This window comes from Manacus candei, unplaced genomic scaffold (assembly GCF_025592945.1).
Source record: "Manacus candei isolate 608988 ecotype Guabito, Panama unplaced genomic scaffold, ASM2559294v1 h1tg000056l, whole genome shotgun sequence".
Classification (NCBI taxonomy): domain Eukaryota; kingdom Metazoa; phylum Chordata; class Aves; order Passeriformes; family Pipridae; genus Manacus; species Manacus candei.
Genome location: NW_026138104.1, coordinates 4,377,385 through 4,393,224, shown reverse-complemented (window position 1 = coordinate 4,393,224; position 15,840 = coordinate 4,377,385). Strand labels below are relative to the sequence as shown.

Genomic DNA, 15,840 nt, shown 5'->3' with positions numbered 1-15,840 from the left:
AGTAGAAATGCATTGTTTAGACAAGAGGTATTTCCTAGCAGCTAGTGTAGAGTGTTCATAGACTGGATGCTTCTGGGATTTTAACTGTGCTCCTGGTTTGTGGTACGATTTATAAAAACCAGCTCTCTGTGCCCTATTTTAACCATCTGTACAGTAGATTAAATATTTCTACTAGGAGTGTTGTAAGCCTTATTTAATATTTGTAAAGTGCTTAGACATCCCTGGGAGCTAATGTGAAAGTGTCATTGCACAAGAGAGGAATTTGCAAATAATAACTGTAAAGCATTTCTGGTGCACATCTGTTTAAGCAAATGTTTCTCAATTCCAGGTGTAACCTTCCTCCAACCACGGGAAGCATTAGCAAAGATGTTGGCAATAAAACAAACCTCGTGACTGTTAATCCAAGTATCATAGCTCAGAAGTGAGTACCACCTGCAAATCTGTTTCTGTGCAATGGTGTATAATTGTTTGACATGATTTAAATTTTGTCGGAAATTCACTGGGATACCATCATAAGAGCAGTGCATGCAGATTACCTCATTAAGCCTTAGTTCCTGTGTAAAATATGTACTAGTCTAAATGGAAATCTGTTAAACCTGGCCTTATTTGTAGCAGAAAGGAGTCAGCAATACCCAGATTAGCAAGAGCCTGACACAAGTCAACAATTTATGGCAGAGTAAAATTGATGATTGTAAGCCCAAACCTCTTCTTTTTCCCCCCATGACCCGCGTGACCCCAAGCATTTAGAAAGAAATTGTAATCATAAATAGGTAAAGCCTGGAAATGTATGTCTGATTCTATCAGTAGGTCTGTAAGCACATGCTCTTAGGTAAAATGCTTAGAGGCTGTTTTGGTGAAGGTTGTTTCCTGAATGGAGGTCCAGTTTCTGTAATCCATTTTCTCAATCCATATGAAAGATGCTCTTTTTTCTCAGCAGAGGTTTTGGTGGGTTTTTTTCACCTTCTTGATGAAAAGAAAATCTAATAAGGCCAGGCTGACTAATCTGACATCTTCAGCAGGCTGGAACTGCAGCTTATCTATGAAAAGGACTGCTGTGGCATGTTATTTACTGCTTACTGATCTTACTGTGTCTTATTGTATCTTATGGTCTGTCATCAGGCAAAGCTTTTTTTTTTTCACCTTGAAAGGAAGAAGAAAAAAGTACAGTGAGTAGACAGAAATGACTAACAGGCTTTTTTCATTGATTCAGGGATAGAATTTCATTTTTTGGAATGAGTACTAACTACGTTAATGCTTACCTGGACCTTTTTGATTTAAATGAAGATGAATTATTGCTTTCCCAAAAATAGATTTAGCTCATTGATGTTAGCAGGGCTGCACAAGAACATGAGGAAGGAAAAGTGTCCAATGACTCAGCATCCTTGATGACTACTGACCTGATCTATGATTTGTCTGGGCTTGATCAAAGTGTTCTGCCACAAATGACCTCATTTTTTAGCCACATTAAGGCACAACAGGGTTAATAGGAGTTACACTGAAGATAATAGGAACTAAACCTGTGTAAGGGTGAAAAGAGATCATAAGAGGACTTCAGAATTTAAAAAAAATATTTATTTAAATATTCAGAGAAGACTATAAATGCTTTGGAAGAAGGAGCAGGAAACAACTTGGTACCGTTTAGCAGAACTAAGTTGGTTTCATCTTTCAGAAGACCTATTCTGACATTATGCCCTGTAATTTCTAATTCTGTGTTTGCATACCAGGTTCATCTAATGTTATTATTGTTAAGGTTAATCAGCGTTTGAACTGTGTCTGTCAGGGTGTACGATGTAGGTGAACTCTGTTGGAGAAAAGGACAGTTCTAATGTGTCCTAATGGAGCTGGGCTACACTTCTCCTTACAGTGGCAGAGCTGGAAAGAAGGACAAGACAAAGTTGGGTTGTCCAGGTTTCTAGCTAAGGAAGAACAGACATGTGAGTTCTGTCCTGGGGGCCCTTTATGTACTTTACTCTAAGTAGAAATAGAGAAATTCTTGGAGTAGAGGCCAGAAATTCAGCCTTCAGCCACTTTTCCTAGATGTAGGCTCAGGTGTTTCTTGCTTGTTTTGGCTGTGTGACTCTTGCATGCACAGAGGCTCAGGGTCAACAGGAGGGCCTGAGTCTTTCTCATTCATTTTGTTTCAGAGTCTGGTGATAATGGCACTTTTCTGGGAAGCAGAAGCTGTAAGTTTAAACCCCTTCAGGCTGAGAAGGGCTGTATCACTCCTTGCACGAATTCAGTTGTGCAAGAGGTAACTGATAATTCCTCTGTGAGGGTTTTCAATGGAAATGGCAGTAGCTGCTGTCCTCTGTCTTGAAGTGCTGCATGAGAAGAGGGTTTGAACCTGCTCAAGTTGTGAAGGGAAGTGAAACCAATTTTTCCAGTTTCTGTTGGAGCCTTCGTGAAAAGTGGGCTCTGGTAGCCCTTAAAAAGTGAAAATACACTGCTCAAATAGACAACTCCCTACAAAAGAGGACTCAGTGCTTTGAATCCCAAAGGCAGTGCAAGTACAAGTTCAAGTGATTCAGAATAGTGAGATCTATAGAGGACATGAGTTGAGTGATGCCCTTTCTTGTATCACTTCTTGGGATAACTTGTGAATTTCACTATTCAGTATTTGAGAGCACCAAATTTGAATTATACAGTAGTGAGAGCTAAGTCTCTTTGCTGTTGGGGACCGAAAGCAGCCAAGAATGAATGCTCTTCATTTGTGAAGTTAGAGCTCTAAGTCTTTCTAGATCTCTATATGTTCCCTTGGTAGTCGAAGCATATAAACAGACATGCCTGTATTTTTAGCTATTTTAAGAGTATATCAAATGCAAGTAAAACACTACGAAACCTGAGCACACACTAATCTTTAACGCTCACATACATCCTTGTATTTCCACACAGGGCAGACACACAGATTCTGAAGAGAGATTATTTTATACCTATTGATGTAAGAAATATGCAGTACATATCTTAGTGCATGTAGGTTTAAATAGAGGAATTATTAATGCAGTATTTTTTTTGAATTCTCCTTTGAAATTTCTTGAATCAATCAATTCTATAAACAGGTCCTAGTCACATTAGCAGTGATTTTGATCTGCATCAGTAGCTCCTGTGTTGCCAATTCAGTCCTGTGTAGTGTGTTCTTATTATACAATAGTCCAATTTTCATAACTGCACATATGACAGTGTATAATAGGGTGATATAAATTTACAGTATAGACAGGCTGAACTGGTGCAGCAGAGTTCATAACTTGTTTATGCCAGTGCATTTGTGGTGTTTTGGTCTGTAATATTTATATCAATAGTACATTCCATTCCTAAAATGTTGTACTTTGCAGATACAACAAGCTAAATGAAAAGAAGACAGAATTTCTGGAAAACATTGCCGTCTATGGAGATGCTTTTCTTTTATTGCCAGCATTTTCCTTCAGAAGCAACACAGCCACTTCTTTTAAAGTATATCACACTCTGAAAGAGTTCAAAGCAACCCAAAGGGCAATATTTTTTCATCCCGCTTATCTGAAAAGTCTTGCCCAGTTCTGGAGAACTAAGGGTGTGAAAGCCTACCGGTTGTCATCTGGTTTTATGATCACTAGTGCTGCTCTTGAGCTATGTGAGAATGTGAAGCTTTATGGCTTCTGGCCTTTTTCAAAATCCACAGAGAAGATGCCAATCAGCCACCACTATTATGACAACCAACTGCCTAAACCGGGCTTCCATGCAATGCCCAAAGAATACAACCAGATCCTTCAGCTTCATGGCAAAGGCATTTTGAAGTTGCAGTTTGGTAAATGTGAATCAGACTAAAAAGGTAGGTCCCATTCTTATCACATAAAATGTCTTTATTTCTGTAATGAGTCAAGGGTCTACTCTTTCTTAGAGAGACGTTTCTACCTTACACTCAATGAAAGTTGTGTTCCTAAATAAGTGAAAGTTTGGAGCTTTGTAAATAAATATGTATCACAGAGCTGAGAAATGTTTTCTAATTGTGAGCATTAGATGGGAAGCATAGCTAAATACAGATTATCCCCATAAATCACAGACAGTCAGTACTGTCACCTTATCTCAGATATATGTCTCTACCAACCTATGTTTACTTTGGTATCAGTTCCCAGGACCCAGCCCCCTTTGAGAATCGCTTTATTAAAAACATTCACATATTGTGATCTACAAGAGAAGACACCTAATCCTGGCACAGCCTTTCCAGATGTATACAGGAAGCACAGTAAGGATTAAGATTGCTCCATGAAGGAGTAGCATGCATGTAGCCTTGTTCCCTCTTGTTAGGTAAAAATCAGAGCAGTGTGCTCTTGCATCCTGGGGCTGCAGAACAGTGTGTGGGCAGCAGTGAGGAAGCTGCTATACAGTACAGCAGACCTTGCTGAGGATTTTACCTTGAGGCAGTTCAGAATCTGGGAGTTTGAAATACGGGAGGAAGTGTCATTCTTTTTCCTCTGTCCTTTCTATCTGTCCCATCCCCCTTGGACCTCTGCCTTCTGTGTATTGCCTCAGAGAAATGCAGCACAGTCTGACCTCTGACCTTGAACCAGTTTACTGTGTACAGACTACAGATGACTCTGAAAAGATTTGTCAATGTTTTCAATCTTGATTTGCCCTGTTGACAAAATAAGACCAATTTGTATAAATACTTCTTCATCTTTTAAGCTAACTCAAAAATTCCTGAGCTTACAATACTGTTTTCAGATTTGCCTTTCAGAGAACTCCATTTTTCCAGGGGGTTCAAGTTAATATAACAGTAAGTGACGTGTACAATAGAACTGCCATTGTATAGAATATGCTTTAATTTTACTGATGTAATCTCATGACTGTATTACTCAAGTTAAATAAATTAAAATAACATCATCTTGTTCAAGCCAGAAATTTTAAGTTTAAAAGCTAAGGGCTTTTCTTCTGGCTAGATTCTGAAATGTATTTGAAAATATCCTTTGTTGATATCTAGAAAACATGCTACCAAAGATACATTCACACTTGGTTTATTATTGCAAAGTTTTAAAATAGGAGATTGCTAGTACCAAGAAGGCACAATTTTATTTAGTTTCAGGGGTTTTTTTAAAAATGCAGAACTAAACTGCTCTCATAGATTATTAAAATAATATAAAACCTGCGAGAAGGGACCCAGAATCCATCTAGTGAATCCACTCTCCTATTCTGTGGCAAGAGATTACCTAGGAGGAAGTAAATTGTATATGCATGCAGTTTCATGTGGCAAAGGTATGCTTTTTTACTTGTGAAAAGTTGCAGTATATTGGAAAGGTTAAGAAATACATAATGTATTTTTCTTAGTCACTAAGCTGTTAATACCCAACAGTTTCCATTTTATTTATTATTTGTATAAATCCCTGGAGACATAACTGTGTAATTTTAATTGTAGTAACTACATCAGCTAAGAAAATGAAAGACAGCTCTTTAGAAATACTTACTCTAGAGAGAAGTAGATAGAAGCTACAAAAATGTTTAAGCATCTGTATCTGTTAATTAAATGCTGTCCTTGCTTGACAGACTGAAGATCACTTATGCGGCTAAATTTGCAAAATAAGCTGTAAAGAAAAAAATGCCACAAGAAAAATAAGTTGTGCTACCCTAATTTACCCTTATATTTCCAAAGAGAAAAAAACAAAGAAATTAAATGCTTTCAGTATGAGCTACCATTCTGTTAGTATTATCAACTATTAGAGGTAATTGAAATTCTATAATGACGGTATTTCACTGAAGATGACCTTTTCTAAAAGTTGAACAATCTCCTTTCTCTTTTCAATTTCCCTTTTATGTTCTCCCTGTTCCATGTTCTTCCTATTACTGGGTATCCAAAGGTTCGTTACACCCCTGGGTGCCCATAGAAGGCTCAGGCAGAACTTTTCTCACATATCACTGGGACACAAAGGTTTGTTGCTGTAAATAGGAAGTGAAGGAAGCTGCTCTGCTGCAAGCACCTATAGGGAGAGTATAAATGCATCCCAGTGAATTATTTTTGGCAATATTGCTCCTAAACACCATCCTTGCCATTGAAAAGGTGAACTATTCTTATTGGACAGGGAGAATTGCCATATGTTAGAGCCTTGTAGAGTCCCCCAACCTGGGAGATTCCATCTGCCTTAATATCTGCTCCTGCACATTTCTGATCATGTTCAACAGACATGTACATGGTTTCAGTACAGTAGGTGCATACCTATCACAAAGGGTGAAATGTAAAATGCAACATCAGCAAAATCTTGAAATGTAATTAAAATAATGGTCTTTATTATTTTGTATTAGATTACCAAATCATTTTTGCTATGGCCCTGCAGCTGAAGGAAGTCTTGTTTGTTCATTGGTTTAACCTGATAAGCCTGAAGGGCATGTCATTAGCTTCAAGTAAACATAGGTTCAAGGAGGGGAAATGACCTGATTCATATTTAAAAATAGAAAGAAAAATCTGATTAGAAAAATTGTCAGATGATAAATTAATCAGACTGGCATGAATTTGATTGCCCAGAAGCCTGGTTAAAATGCAGATTTTGTCTGACCAAGAATCCATCAGGTTTACTGTTTGCTAGAAAAAGACAGCAGGGAAGATAGGTATGTGGGTTTTTGACATACAGAACAGTAACATTAAGCAGCTGCTCAGAGGAGTCAGTCAACAAAAGACACACCAAAAGAAAGAATGAAACTGAGACCCTGAACCTGGGGAAGAAAAGGACTGAGCAGAAGGACTGAGGGAGGAGAGGCTGAGCAGAGGTGTGCTCATGCTTAGGAAGTAAGAACTGCTGAACCTTCGGCTGTGTGAGTGTATCTTACCTGGAAAGTAAAAATTAGGTATGGGGCTTTTTAATTCCAACCAGACGATTAAATGCCATCTATTTCTGAGAGAGAGCAGCAGTGACTCCCTCCACTCAAGGTGGAACTAGCAGATCAGCATCCTGTAGAGCAGAGGGCTGCCTGCTTACTTGCACAGGAATTAAGATCAAAGAGGACTGTTTTGTTCCAAACTCTGTCAGCTCGTAATATTTTTTTAATCTTGAAATTTGCTGCAATATAAGTAAGTGATAAATACAGTTATACATAACCTATTTATAACAGTAGAATACCAACATAAGCTTAAATTCTGCTGAAATTCTTTTATGCTTGTGGTGTCTCAGTGTAGCTAGAGAAATATGAACTGCCTCACAGTTCACTTCTAATTACTTTGAGAAAAAATGATACCACATTTTAAAAGAAGGACTCCTGTAGATTCCTGTCAGGCTGACAGATTTCAACCTATCCTTGACTTTAGCAAATATTATCCAGCATGAAATTATTAGATATATGTAATATTGAGAAGAAGGTCTTCTGTGATAGCACCCATGCAGTGCAGCTTTTAAGCACACACTTTGCTCATGCATTCAGTGAACGAAGTTAAGCGTTAAGAATGTCAGTAATGAAACAAGTGGAGATGGGTTGCTTCTGTTTCAATTAAAACCCACCAGAATAGAAAAATATAGATTAAATCAAATTAGAATTTATGTTAGATTTCAATTCAAATGAAAAAGTATTTACAGATCTCCAAGGGTTTTGTTTGGTTTTCCACAGCAGAACTATCCTGTTGAAGACACAGAATCATTTCAATCTTTAGCTAATTCAAAATATGATTAAGATACTATAATTTAGAATATCTCCATATTCAGATTAGCAGTGGATGTGTTCCCATGAAGATACTGGTTAGACCCAGCCATGGTTAGCTTAGGAAGCCTGAAGAGGGTGATGCAGGTGGGGTAGGTGTGAGCAGTTCTGGGGTTATTCAAATGAAGGAACCCTCCTTCAGAAAGAGCAAGTGCTCAAGCTAGACCAGGCACTAGCAGTCCAGCTTACCCAGGAGAATTTTGTGAGCTGATGATTCTGTATAATAGATCTCAAAAGACTCACAGTCTGAAATAAGGATGAAAAAGCATCCTTGCAGAGGGTGCAATGCATACACAGAAGAGAAAGCTATTGGCTTATTTCAAGTATAGCAAGCAGTTTTTCTACTATACAAGGAATATCAATAACATATTTTATTGTTTTAATTCCAGGGTGATGATCCTAAGGAATACAATTTCTGTGTATCTAAGCAGTTCTGTGTTGGATTTGATCTGATGTGATTTTGTGAGCATTAAACTGCATTATTACAATAGAGAAATATTTTACACTTGGAGAGAAAAGGTGGTGATTTTTTCACACAGTGACTGCTACATTTATGAATTTTGAGTAATCATTTTTAAAATACAAAGTAATGATTATTTGGAAAATTCTGAAACTCCTGGCTATTGGTTTAATTGTAGCAAAGCACAATCTCAGGATGGTGGCAACATGTGACATTCATCATGTTTTGCTTCTTAAAGGATCATTAAAATATTTTGATATAAGATCTCTGTTTTTGTTGGTGGCTGCATGAGTTGGCAGTGAACATTTTCAATTAAGAACTTGATCCTGTAAATACTGACATTTGTCTAATGCAAAAAGTGATGAGAAGAGCTACAAAGGAGTAATTAATTCAGAGCCATGTCATTCTTAGCTTGTCCAAGGCTTCACAGATGATAAAATCCCTCAGGTTAGAGATAGTCAAGTGGTTTATGGGCTTTCATTTTGTGGGCAATAGGTAATGCTGTGGATTTAATGGGCTTTCCTTTTGTGAGCAATAAATGATGCTGTGGGTTTAATAGGATCATTCATGTGAGTGATGTTAATTTTGGGAACACATGTATGAAGGACCAGAGCTGTACAGTTATTTATAAACCACTCTTCTTGCTTGTGTTCCTGTCTAAGGTCCAGTTCAGCTCCAAATGAGGACAATGAACTAGGTTTTATGCTACAACCCCCAGAGTCCTGGTAGGGCATGACTTTGCACATATTCCTGCCATCCCAACTGTGTGTCTTGGCTGATACATGAGATGGAATTTTCATTAGAAAGATGATAGGTACCAAACCTTTAATTTCTTCTATTTCTTTTCACCTAGTATAGCTCTTATCAATATGCAACTACAGATAAGGAAACTGCAGTAAGCATTATTAGAAGAATGTTCCTCTTACAATCAACCCCAAACTCTTCTATACCGGGGCATATGAGAAAAGTGACTACACTCAATTTATAACCTATGAAGTTCTTGAGCTTTCAGTTTTCCATATGGTCCAAGGATACATGTGGAGCAACATTCTGCAACGAAAGAAAGTGAATCACATTAACATTTGCAGGAGCTGTGACAAGCAGTTGTGCCCTAGCTATGGCTGCTTGTATGTTACTGCTTATATGCTTGTATGTTCTACTGCAGGAAAAAGAAAAACAACAACCAACCAAGCAAACAAAAAATTGTAATAACCAGATTCTGTTAAAAGAAGAGTTTCACTGACTTTTTTTGAGTATCCTTTGAATGCTCAGTTCAAAGATAGTGTCCTTCTCCTCCTTTTACAGCCAGATACTTTCAGGTATTTTATTTACTAAAACTCCTTTTGCTAGTGCAGCATTAAATTCCAAATAAACTGATTTAAAGAGCTTTCAGTATTCCACTCCTTGAGGATTATATCTGCAAAATTATTCCCACTTAAATGAATTGAACTTTATAAAATAAGGTTCAAAAAGACCTTTTGAATTGATAGTTCATAAGAGCATTACTTTAGTGTTGTAATATTTGAAAGCTTACCTTGCAGCAGTTTTATAATCACGTAAACACTCCCAAAAGTATTAGAATCAATCATTATGGTTACAGGTCTGTTGGTTGAGACACATTCAACATCTGGATCCATTTCCATGATAATGATATCATAATGATATCAGAAGCCTGTACTACTCCTACTCCAGCAGAAGTGTCCATAAATCCTGGTTGCAAATATCAGCAGTAAAGTCAATTTCCAAAAATAAGGGGTTTTAAAAAATATATAGTGCTTTGGGGCATTAACTGATGGCACTAATACACGTGTGAACCTCTGAATGTCAGTAGGGCTTTTAACAGAAACAAAATAGCAGAACTGAGTCGATGGGTCCATCTGCATTACCAGCTGGTGACTGAAAGAGGCGAGCACAATAGTTTGATTCACTCTGATCTGTTCTGGTTCCAGCACCACACATCCACATTTTTTCTTCACCAGTAGTAAGATTTTTGTCATTTTCTGGCCACAGACACCTGCTACTTAGGTGTAGAGAGCTGGCTGCTGCAAGAACCTGTATCCACGTTATGAGTGTTATGGATGGTTGCCTACTGCAACATCCTAGTTATAGATCAGAGACAAATTTGTTCCCAGAAGAGCTCCTCCTATGCCATACATCACTCACATGGACTGCCCCTGAGTGTTTGTAGCTGGAAGCTGTGCAAAGTGATGTAGTTGTCCTTTGGGTGATGCAAACAGCCCAGGTTGAGAAAAAATATGCCATATTTCTTACAGAGAGACAAAGGCACACCTGTGTTCAGGTAAGGACCGTAGCTTATTCCAGTGCAGTGGGATGATCTTGGCTGTGTAGCAGCTACATGGTTTGTCTTGGGGAAAATTCATACATCTTTTAGAGGTTCTTGCATCTGTTGTGTCCAGAACAGTTTCAAGTGGTGGATCAAGGGTTGGACTTGATGATCTCAGAGGTCCCTTCCAACACAACTGATTCTATGATTCTAAGTGCTCCATGTGTACGTAGAGATAATGCAAAGAGCATCATTTATTGCTCAGGCTAAATTCAGTTAAATACTTGGCATGAGTAAAGGGACAAAACTTGCTTGTGTGAAGTTGAAGATGGGGAGAGGAGAAAGTGAAATTTATTTGCAGCAGAGACACTTGTTAGTTAGCACCATATTGCATTATCTCAGTGAATAAATCTAAATAGTGTACCATGACACACCATGAAGAGCTGTTACTGTGTGCCTGGACTATTTCTGTGCAGCTATGTTATTTAAAACACACATGTACTGGTAACTGGAAAGATTATTGGAATACATTTTAAGAGAGGTTTAACCAAACAGAAGAAAGTTATTCTAGCTTCCTTGATGAGGAAAGATCTTAACTGAAGAAATGTGATGTAGCACTCAAATGAGAGCAAATGGAAAGCTCTGTAGCATGGACAGACACTTTGACTTTTTAGCACTGTTTCCACAGAGTTTAAACTTGCCGTTGACCTGAAGACCTGATCTTTCATGCTCTCAAAGCCCTCAGTGATTTGTGTGGAGCATAGGACTGATAAGAAGTGCATGGAGGAATTGTTAGCCTTTCTTACCCTGTTCTACAGAATGCTCTTAACTCCTTCTAGAATAAAAATATGCCCTGTTGGGCTTTAGATTAAGAACCTCAGGCCTTGCTCCAGACATGAAGTTATTATGAGATATTAGTTGCATCCACTTTTCTCTACAAGAGTGCAGACCTTGTACTCAGCTTTATTATAGCTACTGGTGCTGTGTGCTTGGTGGCTGGGTTGTGTTAATTTGTGCACAGACTGGAAAGCTAATAGTGGCATTTCTGTGTGACAGGGTAGAGTTAGATTGATCAAGACTTGCTAAAGTACACTCACTGTGGGAAATTATGTTTTCCTGGGTAGCTGAATAAATTATCTCTCATTTATTTTACATCTGTGCCAGGTTAATGTTGAATAAATGGGTTTTGTATCTGGCTCAGAATGCTTATGACACTTTTGCAAGACTGAGCCAACTACAGTTTTGATTAAGGATTCTTGTCTAAAAGTTAGGAAGGACCTTTCAGTTCCCTCTATTTCACATGAGGAATATTCATTTTTAGGGTTTGTGGGCCTCCACTGTTGTCACATGCTGTGGAATGAATATTGAGATTAAATGGTTTTCTAAATATAGAGACACTGACAACATGCTAATAGTTCCATTGTACCTCTGCAGAGGCTGACAGTGTCCTTGCACATGACTGCATCACAGCATTATTACATTAAAGCCTGATTGGCTGCTTTTATTCCTTCTTCTCCCCTTAATCTCTAATGTTGCATCTTCCTTTAGGATCCAGTGCTGCCTTGAGTTGGTTTCTTGTCCTTCCCCATGGAGTACTATTTAGTCCTGTGTAGTGTCTGTTAGGGAATTTGTGTGATTATGAATCAAATGCTGCTATGCTTGCAGCATAGTAAAACATACTTTAAGTGACTTGGTTTACACTTCAAGGAAGGCAGCTTGGTGGGATATTCATGTTGCCTAACTGGAGGTGCTAAATTTGGTCTGTAGCTGCATGGTGACTTAAACTGTAATGCCTGGCTACACAGTCCAGTTCTCATTCTTGTGCTGCACCCCTTCCTTTGTGCTGTCTCTGGCTCTTGCCTGATCCTACACTCAGCTGTTGTGGCACACTGAGATGGCAAAACCCTAACATGGTAACAGAAAGAGAAAATTTGTTCATGCTAAGAGAGCCAGAGGAATTCAGACTCAAAAGAAAGGAAGAGATGAGACCATGCAGGTGGGATCATAGGAACACAACAGGGGCCATTTGTTATCTGACAGCTGTTGGGCAGGTCCAGTGGTTCCCTGAGTGCAGAAGTAAAAACCTCTGGGGATCTTCCTGGTCAGAAGGGAGAGATGGGCTCTTGCAAGGGGGGATCGCAGCATGACAGCTGTTCTGGTGGGCAGGAGCCCGTCTCTCCCTGTGGTGCCAAAAGATGATGAAGGTACCTACACTAAGAACTCTAGGTGTTTACACTGCTTGATTATTGCTCCCCCTTCTCTCTTTACAATTACAGTCATTTTAACAAGCTGTTCACCACAAAAAGATTCAGAAATGATAAGTATAAAAAATTCTCAGTTCACTGATGGTAAACTTATATAAACTTGCTTATTATTCAGCATGCCTTTGCTATCAATCACTTCTGATCCTAGCATCTCAAACAGCATCTGCAGAGAACAGAGCTGCATGAGGTCTAGAGGGTTTGAGACCAGTTACTCTCACTTTGATTTTCTTTCCTTTGTACAGTAGTGAGATGACTGACCTTAGCACCATGCTTGAAACAAGATGAAATTCTCTGTCCTGTGTGATTTGAGAAAGGGAACTAAATTATCTAGGTGACCTAGAACGCTCTGTGGATCCCAAAATTAGTAGCAAAATATTCCTGCTGTTATGTATTATTTGATTTTGTTCAGCGCAAGTATCTGGATAAGTTAATTGGTCTGGGTTAATTGATCATGTACACCTTGAGCCTGCACAGACTCTGTGATGGAGCTACAGCCTGACATAGCAATCTTTTTTTGTCCTGTCACTTGCTGACCTGGGACAAATCTGTGGAGGGAGATCCTGAATATCCATGCAGCAGCTTCTCCAGGGACTCTCAGGTCCACAAAGCACACATCCACTTGTGTACAGGAGTCTGTGTGAGATCAAGCCCAAGGAATATTCTCTGGAGTGCTTTATTCTAAAACAACAATGTAAAATAGCTGATAGCTGCTTGTTGCACACTCTGGAGCAGCAGACTTCTTGCACATGAGCCTTTTCATTAAATGTATCTTAGTCTGAAATATTCAAAGCCAGGTAATCCTTCCTCTTGTGGTACTTCAGCAGCTGGTTTCTTTAATCTCTAGGTCTGCTAGCAAGCAACACTGACAAGGGGATGGGTATTTACCATAGAAACCCAACTCTCTTTATTTGGAATTCTGTCATTTTAAGCAAGAAAATTATCCTTCTCTGAGTTTCAAAGGCTGCTGATCTCTCAGGGTAGCATGGGGAAATCCATTAGGTTTTCCAGCTACAGCATACAGCAAGTGTGCAGATTTATATTTATTAAGCTTTGTTCCAGATTTTCATAAAGTGTTTCTTAATTGGCTCAAAATTATCATTATGATCAAGTAGAGCATGAAACACTCTGCAGCATGCCACTAAACAAAGGAACTATTGATATTATTTAGTGGTCTTCTTTCATAAATGTGCATTTCACAGTACCTTCCTATTCTGGGAATGCCAGCTCACCAAGGGAATGACCCCAGGTTACTGGGTGATCGTGCACTGGTCCAGCTGCCGTAGCAGCCTGTGAGTATGCTCTTGGTGTCAAGCAAATTCCAGCAATGCAAGAGCTTAACATGGTAGGAGTACACCAGCTTGAGTTTCCTATAGACCAGGGAGTAAATGTAGTACTGTGGTGTGTGATAATTGAGCTCACATCATTCTGTGCACAAACAATAACTGCCCTTTTGTAGCAGGTGTTGGCAAATACTAGTTTAAGGATGAAAAGAGTCTGGCTGTGCAATACAAGAAGGAGTGGCATCCTCGTGTTGCAATCAAATGAACAGTCAAGTCTGTCTCTTGCTAAATCCTGATGTACCTTCAGCAATACATCAGTGTTTGTTGCTACACCTAGTACTGCTGTGTCTCATCTTTTTTCATCCCTTTTCTCCAGTGAGGGAGAAAACTCACAATGCATGATGGAAGTATTTAATGATCCCTCCATGTGTTCATGGTATCAAGGCAAGAGCCCATCAGAATGAATCATGCTAATGGTGGTGACAGGATAGCCTACTCTAAGACAATATTGCTGGTTTTAAATTCCTCACTATTCACTTTAGTCCCTGACAAGAGGAGATTCTTCACAGCAAGTCTGTAGTTCAACAACCTGCTAGGCTTCTCAGCTCTTGAATTGGCTGTGATGTTTCCCTAGAAACACCTCCTCCTTGGTGTACTTATTGTCAGTGCTTACAATGCAAACCCATTCCTAAATTCTTGTGACATTGAAGTATAACAACTAACATTTCTGCATGTTTTATATGCACATTTTATATAGTAGCTTCATATGTATTCTTCATGTTAATATTCTTGATATTCTTTTCTTTGAGTGCCTAATTAAAATTATTTTAAATATTCATTATATTTTATGCCACCAGAGTAAAGTGTGTGGGAAGTTACATAATGTCACCTAAAAAACAGTGATGCAAGCCAAAATAATTTTAAGGGTATCTGACTGATTTCTGGAGGAGTATTTTCACTAGTCATTTGGACACTTGCTTCTTAGGTCTACCCTTCTAAGATGGGTCTAAGAGGCCACCTCTGCTTCTAATTTAGTTCAAGATCTGCAAGTGAGAAGACAGGTGAATGGAGAGGTCCTGCACAGGGCTGCTCCTAAGGGATGGCAAATGTGTGGTTTTTCTTTTCAGAGACTGTTCCATGTGTTAAAATGTAATTCCATAAAGTTGTCATGATAGCTTTTGCCCAGAAGTTTTATTGTCTCTTAAAATGTGTATTGTTTGCATTCATTTTAGCTCCATTCTTTTCAGTGCAATTATCAAAGCAGAGCTTATTCCCCATGGAGCTGGTACAATTGTGCTCCTCCACATGCTCCAAGCTCTGTGTGAAGCTGCTAGTGTAGGCTCTGCTACTGCTGTTCCAAAAAGGTTCCTCAAATTCTCTCAGTGCTGAACTTAATTTATGTTTTCAGATGTGAACTTGATATTGTCCGAGTAGAATGTGTGCAGCGTAATATAGAAATGTCTCTGCACAGGGTTTAGGAGGAGGCAGGAGCCCCTCAGCCGTGTGTGTGCTTTTATTACAGAAAACCAAGATAAAGTTGTATTGTTGAGTCATCTGTTACAGCTCATTTAATTTGTACTTTGTTTTCATGTTTTAAGTGCCTGATGATTTTTTGTCAAAGAGGCAATGGTTTCACTGTTATAACGCATACTTAGAATTCTGTACTTGTTACCTATTCTGTAATAGAATATTTTTGCAATTTCTGTTTGGAAATAAAGACTTATTAGGCATAATTGTGGGGGTGTTATTCTTTTGTGAACTCCTGTGACTAAACAATCAGAAATCAGTCTTCTGAGGCAGCAGCACAGAAAATGCATTAGTCTGATTCTTCTGCAGCAGTATTAGCAACTGACAGTAGGAAGGCAGACAGTTCCTTAAAATTGTGCAAGAAAAAAAGCAAACTGT

The 15,840-nt window shown here is 38.7% G+C and overlaps 1 protein-coding gene across 3 annotated transcripts in view; it reads left to right on the top strand.

Moving 5' to 3' along the window:
• Nucleotides 1-15,668, top strand: part of ST8SIA6 (ST8 alpha-N-acetyl-neuraminide alpha-2,8-sialyltransferase 6) — a 45,006-nt gene extending 29,338 nt beyond the window's left edge. For all 3 annotated transcript variants that reach the window (XM_051802468.1, XM_051802471.1, XM_051802469.1), the window contains 3 exons: nucleotides 329-421; nucleotides 3,330-3,802; nucleotides 8,037-15,668. In XM_051802468.1, coding sequence (XP_051658428.1) covers nucleotides 329-421; nucleotides 3,330-3,798 — 562 coding nt within the window. In that variant the 3' untranslated portion in view covers nucleotides 3,799-3,802; nucleotides 8,037-15,668. The remainder of the gene's footprint in view (nucleotides 1-328; nucleotides 422-3,329; nucleotides 3,803-8,036) is intronic.
• Nucleotides 15,669-15,840: the final 172 nt, after the last annotated feature.